Source organism: Lutra lutra, chromosome 5 (genome assembly GCF_902655055.1).
Source record: "Lutra lutra chromosome 5, mLutLut1.2, whole genome shotgun sequence".
Classification (NCBI taxonomy): domain Eukaryota; kingdom Metazoa; phylum Chordata; class Mammalia; order Carnivora; family Mustelidae; genus Lutra; species Lutra lutra.
The window spans coordinates 43,119,516-43,129,326 of record NC_062282.1 but is presented as its reverse complement, the minus strand read 5'-3'; the positions used below and the strand labels follow the sequence as shown (position 1 = coordinate 43,129,326).

At 45.3% G+C, this 9,811-nt stretch overlaps 1 protein-coding gene across 2 annotated transcripts in view; it reads right to left on the bottom strand.

Annotated features, from left to right (window-relative positions):
* Positions 1 to 2,137: 2,137 nt before the first annotated feature.
* The window catches only part of SMIM3 (small integral membrane protein 3), a 19,199-nt gene continuing 11,525 nt past the window's right edge, over positions 2,138 to 9,811 (bottom strand). For both annotated transcript variants that reach the window (XM_047731144.1, XM_047731143.1), the window contains exon 2: positions 2,138 to 3,495. In XM_047731144.1, coding sequence (XP_047587100.1) covers positions 3,302 to 3,484 — 183 coding nt within the window. In that variant the 5' untranslated portion in view covers positions 3,485 to 3,495 and the 3' untranslated portion in view covers positions 2,138 to 3,301. The remainder of the gene's footprint in view (positions 3,496 to 9,811) is intronic.

Sequence of the window (9,811 nt, the reverse complement as noted above, 5' to 3'; positions counted from 1 at the left end):
CAAGGTGGTGGGGTGAGGTCAGTCATGACAACGATCTTATTCAGAATCTCAGAAGTGGGCACCTGGCTGGCTCAGTCGGTTATGTGACCGACTCTTGATTTCTGCTCAGGTCATGATCTCAGAGTTGTGAGATGGAGGCCCACAGTGGGTTCTGCGCTCAGTAGGAGTCTGCTTGAGTCTCTCTCTCTCTTCCTCTCCCTGCCCCACTCTCTCTAAAATAAAATAATATATATATATATATTTTAAAAATGCTCAGAAGTTGTCCCCAGGAAAAGGAAGTTGATCTCTTCAGGGTGGCCCCAAGAGGGCAGAGCTAGCATCCCAAGGCCTGACTTCTCTCTTACTGAAGGAAGAAATTTAATACCACAGCGGTCGAGGGGTGGTTTCAGCAAGACGTGGATTCCTTTCCACCAGCATGGGGTTCTCCACCATGTTTAACCTGCTCACGGATCACCCAGGGAGCTTGTTACAAAACGGATACGCAAGGCCTTTTCCCAGGGATTCTCAGTAAGTGTAAAGCCTGCCCCTGGGAGCCACACTTATAAATGAATTCTCCTGGGCGAACCTGTCGCAGGTGATCTAAAACAACACTGGGAATTACTGAACAGGCCACACGGGGCAACCCTCTCATTAGAGAGGGGATTACTTTATTTTAGGGGGGGTTGGACTGGATGATCCTAAGTTACCTTCAGAAACTAGAACCAGAAAAATGAAATGCTGAGCTGCTAGGAATGTGATAGGATGGCTGAAACTTGTGAGCTAACTACTCCACTTGGGAAAAAAAAAAAAGAGAAAGAGCAAGCGAGAGAGCAGTATCGCCACCTGGTGGACTGCCTATTTACACGCCACCCTAAAATCAGAAAGATTTTCTCATTTAATTCTGTTACCTTCCACTTTACAGACCCGGAAACAGGCTCGGAAGGGCTAAGTAGCGCACACACAGCCTACATCCCACGTCCAGCAATTCCCAGTGAGCTGCTTCTCGTAGGCTTGAACTACAGGAGACTGATCTATGCTTATCAGTTACAAATGTTCCAAGTTTTCTCTCCAGCAAGCAATTAGGAGGTGTAAGTTCTGGACAGCTGTCACAGTGAAAAAGTTCCCAGGAACTTCAGTACTATGCTTCTCAAAGGACAGGGCGCTCCGTTAAAAACGCAGAATTCTTGGCTCTGTCTTATGCCCATAGCTATGGACTGACAATGGAACCGTGGATGCTTGGCACCCTGTGGTCTCTGTCCCCACCCAACTAGGTCCCACACGGAAGCCTCGCGTGTGTGCATATGATTAGCAAAACCTAAATCACGTCTGAACCTCTGGCTATAGTTTAGTTAGGGAAATGCACTGTTCACGTTCATTGTAGGTTTTCACTTTCTAGCCTTTGTCCCCCAGGAAGGCATATTAAGGGAAAAGAAAAGAAAAGCAAAAGTTGGGAGAGATGCTGAGCAAACAATCAGAATCTTTTCACATATACCTATTCCCCCTTGACCCAAACCCTCCTCCCTTACCTCTATACCACAGTCCTATTCCTGGAAAGAGGTGTCCGTTCTGTCTCCACTTCTTCTCCTCCAACTCATTCCTTAACTCACACAATATGATTGCATCCCCCTCACATCACCTCTTAGCACACGACCTTTTCCATCTCCTTGGTTTTTCTCTCCCCCACCCCATCCATCCCTCTTCCACTTCTATGTACCAGTTTTGCCAAGTTCTACACTTAGCACCTTACCGCCTCAGTCTGAGTGCTCTGCCTAGGTGGTCCTGTCCACTTGTGGGGCATGTCTACCGTGGGCAGATAATCCCCCAAAGCATAACTCCAGCCATAAAATCTTTGCCAAAGAACACCCCCAGGTTTCCAGTTGCATCCTGAAAATGTCTGCCTGAAGATCACAATCACCTTGAACTTGACATGTCTAATACGAAATTTATCGCTTACTTATAAAACATGTCCTTCCCTCGGCATCCTATGTCCATGTAAATGCAAACTGTGCAACTACCCAGAAGTGGACTGGATTCTTCTCTTTCCCTTTCAGTTCTTACATTCAAACTGTCTCTAAGGCCCATAAATTCAGTGGAATCATTTACCTGAGTTCCTGAGCTTTATTTAATAAGTGCTCTCTAAAGAAAGACCTCAGACATGTTCATTCTAGCACTTTATTGGAAATTGGTTGTATACATCAATGAAATCAGACCACATAAAAGCATCAGTTCACACAATATTCTGACATCTGTGCTATCTTTTTACATAATTTAATACATCCCAAGATGTTCCTGATTTTGGTCAAGAAGCTTGAGTGGTCCAGAAATCTCTCTCTATAAATATAGATCATACCATCTAAAATAACCATTGTTTTGAGTTAGTTCCAAAAATCCTGGGAACATCTCTTAAAATCTGTAGCTTAGACTGGCTGCAGTGCTAGTGGGAGGGAATGAAGGGTGGACACTTTACACCATGGAGCTGGTTACAGAGGGTGCTCAGGGTGGGGGTACAGAGCTCCTCGAATGTGGGGCACACAAGTGGGTGGGGGCTGGAGATCCTGAAGGCTGCCCAGGCCACTCAGCCACCCTGTGTTTCCCAACATTGCTTGAGTGTCAAAGCGAGGAGACTCCCAATGCAGAAAGAAGCCCATCACCCCAGATCCCTTGGCATTGCCAAGAAATAGCGGAGCCTCCTTTAGATTGTTACAGGGGTAGATGTTCTGGCACAGAGGAGGTCCTGGGAAGCTCCACCCAACTCCCTCCCCCTAATACGCTCAATTCCCTCCAAATTACATAACTTGAGGGAGTGGTACCACAAAGAAAATGTCTTTGAGCCAAGGTGCTTCTGGCCCTTTGGAATGAGGACAGGATGCCTTTGCTTTGTTCGACCTTGGGGGCACTGGTGAAGGCTGTTCTGCCCCCAGCGTCTTCTTCACCCACTTGAAGGCCATTGTCAGCAATTAGGTGCTTTGGTTCTTCGAAGCTTCTCAGCATTGAGCAGTAACACCTCACAGTGGCGGCCTTACTGCTCACAATCGCAAATAGCTTTCATCTCCACCAAGTCATTGGTCCTTGCAACCCTATGAGGTAGGAAGGGCAGGGATCATGATCCCCATTTAAAAGAGAAGGAACCTGGAACCCACAGAATTAGGTCCCTTGCTTGGACTCACACAGCTGGCCGGTGGCAGAATCCAAACAAGAACCCCGGTCTCTTCTCACAGGACAGGCTCCAGAGCCCACACTCCAAAGCCTCTCTTGCTGCTTTCTGGAGAAGGAAGAGGTTGGGGGAGGGGACATCGTCCACATCACTCTTAGGAGACTGATCTCAGACGGCCCCGTTGAGGACAGGATGAGTCCGCATGCGATAGATAATGACTGCCGTTGCAGGGCACAGCAACAGGGAGGTCATGATGACAATGGTGGCCAGGATGATGAGGACAATGACCCAGATATCCAGGATGTGCTTGGGGAGCGCGGCTTCCATCGGGACCTGGCTGACGGCGTCCATGCTGCTTCACTCTGTGACAGACAGGGAAGAGGAAGTCACTATCTTGCACCCTCTCCGGGAGTCCGAAGCTTGGGTCACTTACTACCTGTGCTCTTAAGGTTACCTGACCAGTAAGAATAATGAGCTCACTTACAGAGCGCTTCCTACGTGCCAGGCCCCGTGCTAGGCACTTTCTGTGTATTAACTCACTTAGTCCTCCAACCACCACCTCCATGAGGTGAGGACTATTACTGCCAGCCTTTTGTATTCTTGAACTTTATCTTCAGTTATTTCTATTTTACAGACAAGGACTCCAAAGCCTTTACAGATGTAGTGAATCTGCCCAAGGAAGTGAAGCCAGATGGGTGCGACTCCAGAGCCTTCATGCCTAACCCTCCCACTACCACATTACGAGTCCGGCCTCTCGTCTGTTAAAATGGAAGACTGTTTTTGGTCCTGGGTCCCTTCTCCCATTCTCCTGGTAACAAAACCTGCTCTTTTCTGTGGAGAACCTACCCATCCCGTGAGGTTAACTGAGGGTGCTCACCTGAGCATGGCGGGGTGTGTGCTCTAGGCGTGGCCATCACTAATCAAAGCCTCAGTTCTGGGGCTGGGCAAGGGACCCAGGCCGGGGCAGCCAAAGTCCTCCCAGAGATTTTATGCACAAGCTATTGGGAAAGATGATTCTTTCTGCTACGGATTGCTAAACCAAAAGGAGAGGAGTCTGGAAAGGATGGGCAGGGAGCTGTCTCACCCACGTACAGACAGCCCACCTTAGAGATGGAAGGAGAAATGGAGGCTTCAGGACCTGAACCCCACACAGTCTGATGCCAAGTGCAACGCCGGACACCCCAGACACAGAAGTGAATAATTCCCTGCCTTTAAACCAAGTCAGTGTGGCATCTCCCACTTAACAGTTAGGAGTTCTGGACAGGCTGTAAATCTGTTGTTCCCAAACTTTTTCCAATTCACAGCACCCTTAGTATCTTAGAAATTTTTTCACAGCTCTGTGGGCCCAAAGAAATACCTAGCAGTTCCATTTCTTGCGGAGTTAGCTTCAAACAACTAAGTATTTATGTCCTAAAGATTTGTAGCTGTTAAAAAAAAATGGTGCACCCAAGTTGAAAGAAGAAAATATTTTTATTTCATTCTTCACCAGTTACTTGCTAATGGGACGTGGGCAGTGGTTACGAACTGCACAACTTTGCAGACTCTGGAGTCAGACTTGACAACACCACGCCCACTTCCCATCGCACGTTCATTTATGCACACCAGCTGCTGTATCCTGGCACCCTCCAGAAACAGCTTCACGAAATAAAGCATCGCCAAAGGGACCTTAGTAAAGTTAACGTTACAACCGTCAACTTTCTTGAGCTAGTTGTTTGCACAGTGTCTGTGCAAACATGTTACAGATCCCGCAGCCCCCATACACACACTTTTCCAGTGAGTTCACTGTGGCTCCCAGGGCTCAGGGTACAACCTAGGAACCACAGATGGAACCCATTCCCTACCCAGAGGGCACAAGGCTGAACCAAACATTCTACTGTGGTTCCTTCTAGATCTGAGATCTGTATTTCTGTGATTCTAGGTCCAAACAAAATTCCAATTCCAGTCCAATGCCCTGCTTTGTTCTAATCAGTACCTTTTCCTTCTTAATGCCTTTGGCTCCATGCCTGCTGTTGCTCCGCTAAATAAGGTGCTAGTAGCCATATCCAAGGCAAAGCCCCCAAGATATATACACAAGGATGTTCATTTCTACCTTGTTTGTTATAGCAACCAATGCAACAAGTGTCCATAAGAGTAAAACAGCGTATATCCATGTATTGGTATACCATGCAGCTGCCCCCATTCACTCATTTGATAAATATATAGTGCTTACTACTCACCAAGTATTGTTCCAAGTGTGTCACAAATGTTTACATATTTAATGGTTGTTATTAAAAAGAATGATCTACAGTGAGTTCTGAATATTTTAAGCAGGGGATGAGGGAGATACAGTGCAGAATAATGTGGATAGGGTTATTCCTCTGGCTCAGATTTTGTAGAATTAAGTAGACAGACAGGGAATGATACATAAATGTAAAATCATTTATGAGCAGAATCTAAAGAAAGTGTTCGATAATGCTTACCTGGGGGCTGGACTAGGAGTGGGAGAAGCTTTTGCTTTCTATTCTTCGTGTTTTCATGCTGTTTGAAATTTCTAATCATGAGCATGTCTTACATTTAATTTTCTTAAGTCAAGACTGAGGGTAAAATGGTCCAAAAAATTCAAGTATGAGCCTAGATGAGTGCTCACCAAATGTCCTATACTGTGTCAAGTGAGAACCATCTTAGGACAGGATTTAAAAAACAAAACAAAACACTAATTTCTGGGTCTCATTACAGACTTACTGAATTTGACTCAAGAGGGGACAGGAGGGGGCCATTTTCCCCAATATGCAGCCAGCTTTGGGAACCCCTAGACCCATGGATCTCTAAGGCTGCTGTGACTCTCTTCAGAACTGTGATTTGGCAACTGATTCCCAGGTGCTCTGTAGCCAGTCAAATTTAGGCGAGGTCCAGGATGAAGGAGAAGCCTCTGGCAAGCCTGGGAGACCAGGATTATCATCAGGCTGGGGCCTGCCCAGGAGGGAGAGGCAGAGGCTAGCCATACCTCAGCCTTAGAAATGTGATCACTTACTCCCAAGTCCAAGACACAGAAGCATGAGTCACAGGAGCCGTGCACTAAGGAAGGACAGAGGCGGCAGAAATCATTCTTTGTGGTCTCCTGATTACATCAACAGATAGCTTGCCCTGGGCCAAAAGAACCCCACAAAAGCCCTTTCTGGTAAACCCATTAACATCAAACAGTTTCCGTGACTCCAAATGCCAGGAATAATTTCCTTGGCTGACTTTCATATGGAAAACCTGTCATTTACAGGAACTCAGCCTTCAGGGCTCATTCACCACCACGAATCACAGCAGCTACAGCCAGCCATATTTCACAGAAGGCTAAAAACGGAGGTCTGGAGGTCTTTCCCCGCCTTAACCCCACCTTCTTCCAGAATAATCATTCAAAGACATAAATCTGATCAAATCACTGCCTGAGCAACACAAAGCAGAAGAGAACACGTAGATGAATAAATGAAACATTTTCTGTCACCTGTACGCTAGATTATACTCTCTTGCACATGGCGTTATTTAGAACCCTGATCACAAGAACAAAAGCAGAGCTGCTCTAGGGGCTCCTGGGTGGCTCAGCAGGTTAAGCCTCTGACTTCGGCTCAGGTCATGATCTCAGGGTCCTGGGATCGAGCCCCACATTGGGCTCTCTGCTCAGCAGGGAGCCTGCTTCCCCCACCCCCCCGCCTCTCTCTTCATGCCTCCCTGCCTACTTGAGATCTGTCAAATAAATATAAATATATATATATATATATATATATATATATATATATTAAAAAAAAAAGCAGAGCTGCTGTAGAATGACAGGCAGGAGGCAAAGGAGGGGTTTGGGGTTCCAGCCTTTAAGGCTGGATAAATATCCTTAGAGCCATAAGCAATAGAGAAGATTAGGTTGCTCACCCCTTTCCCACATACAATTCAAACTAAAAGCAATACCAAACCATAACACCTAAAACTAATTTTCCCAGGTGTTATTTTGGTGTCCCTGCTTACAGCACAGCCTGTTTGCTTGGTACAGCACAGCTGTTCGGCTTCCCCTTAAGCCCCTGGGCTCCTCAGAACACAGTCTGAAAACCACAGGTTGTGATGTTCTCCAACGGCCCTTCCAGGGCCACTACTGTTCCAGGGTTCCAAGACTGGCCATGACCGTGGCCAGGTGTCCGAGCACACAGGGAGTTCTCACTCCTTGTTTCAACCTTCTCAGTCTTCAAACGTGCCCTCCAACGGGCTGTTTCTTCCCATGGAACACCTCTCCCCACAGTGAAAGACAAGTTTTGTCCCCAAAATAAGAACTACGTAAAGCAGATGCCCAGCATCTTTAATGGCACACTGGAAAGTTTTCCTTGAGGAAAAGCAGGACTCTAGGCTTCTGCTAGCTGACTTCTGTTTGACCTCTATCTGGCATCCGGGAGCGTGATTCCTTGTGAGTGCATAAAACCCTGTTTCTTGGCACATCTAATTAATAACCACAGATCAATCTGCTTATCATTTGCTTTGCAGATACACTGCTTGTTATTTCTGATGAATGGGTCACGTCAGACTGTGGCCCAAATGATTCGTATCACAAATTTTACCGTATCACAGATAAAAATGTGATGTTTTTATGACCATGGGAGATAAAACAGCAGTTAGGACTAAACTCCTGTCAATTTAAGCCGGCATACTTTATCTCCTAATGACCTCATTAAGTGAATAAGTAAGCACTGACATATGTTCAATGTAAGTTTGTCTAAGAAGCTGTGTTAACACCACTCTGCACTGACAAGCAAACAGGCCACTGGCATCACCAGCCACTGATGCCATCTGGGCCCTTCACCACGAGCCCTGTGAGAGGCCAGTTTTTATAAGCAAGTGAAAATCTTTTGCAGGAAAAACAAAAATCATCATTCCGGCCAATTCTACCATATGGCAAATTTTCTAGCTCCAACAAAAGATATATAAATTTCATATATTAAAATTTCCTGCAGTCCATAGTTTTAGAATAACTGAATGCAGGATGACTACTCTGTGCTATCTACCCACCTTTCCATCACGAGACTCACTCCCTAGCAAGCAGCTCTCACCCTCTGACGAAGTAATATTGGTTTTGGTTAAGCCCCATCAGGACAAGTAACTCTGTCCAGGATGTCTGTTTGTTCGTTTGTTCATTGATTCATTCACTCAAATACTTGCTATATACTAGGTACTCTCTTAGGAATTACCATTATTTACTCAGAAGATATGACTCACTACCAGGAAGCACAGAGAAGTTAAGTATCCCTCTTCTTAAATACAGGATCAAACAAGCCAGCATTTAACAAATACCAAGTGCTAAGTACTGTGCAAGGCCTCATCCCACACATTAACTTACTTAAACTTCACAATAATCCTATGTTGGATACATTATTTTACAGATGTGGAAATGAAAGCCAGGAGAGGTTAAGCAGCTAGTGATCATAAAGCTAAGCAAAGTGACATTCACACTCAGGTCTCCTGTCCCTATATTCATCTCCACAGCCTCCACACAGACCCAGGAGTAAGAGCATGGACTAGGAAGATGCCAGACCCACAGCTCTTTTTCCTAAGTCTCAGTCAGACGCATTGCTTTTGGCCAAATGCATTCTGAATTTAGAGAATTAAGAAAAGACACGCAGTCTACAAAAATCAGGACTTTCACTTCTGGTGATGGCAAACTAGAGCATTTTGACCAAACCTCCTACTGAGGACAACTGGAAAAATTGGACCCCCTCCCCCCCAAAAAAACCAACCAACCAACCAAACAAACAAACCTAAAAAACTGCCTGAAGGCACTAAGAAGTAATAAAATAACAAGGACTTGCCAGGCTAAGATCTAGAAACAGACAGAAATCCAGGGAGATGAGCCTGGCATTTGAAGCAGCATTTCCCCTAGTGGAGGATGGAGACTAAGCAGAGTTTCTGACAGACTCAGGGATCTAAGAACTGCCAAGACAGGGAGAATAAAACCTCTGCATTCTGAGGTGGGACTTCAAAGGGCACTCAGTGCTAAGAGAGAACTAGAAGCTTTCCAACCCCAGAGACTGCGACCCAGGTTTGAATCCTCACAGTCCCTGGAACTGAATTAAGGTTGTCTCACACTGCCAGTTCCTCCCCAGGACCAGGCAGCAGCAAACCTGCATCCTCTCCAGAGGAGGGCACGTCACAATCGGCTTCAAAATTTTTTTATTGAAACGTAATGTCTAATGCAAAACCAAGAATAATCAGGACTGAAAAAAGACAAGATGACAAGAACAGAACCATCAGAAACAACAGACAATAGAAAAAGATCTACAGGGGCTCCAGATATTGGAGCTGTCCCTCAGGCACACCCTTTAAATCACCTTGCTTACTATGTTCAAGGAGACTGAGAATTTTGACAGAGAACTGGAAACAATAAGAAAGAACATGACAGATTTTTTTTTTAAAGAATCGAATAGAAATTCTATAACTGAAAAATACAAATAGAAATAAAAATTCAACAAATGGGCTTAACAGCAGATGCAACATAGAAGAAAGGAGAATTAGTGAACTAAAAAGAAAAAAAAACACTTAGAATGAAGCAGAGGGAAAGAAGAGCACATTATTGTAAGTCTGCTGGGAACCATAAAGAGAAAAAACAGGATCTTCAAATGAAAACCAATTAGACTGACATCTAACTTCTCAACAGAATGGAATCTGGAAAAGAGCAGA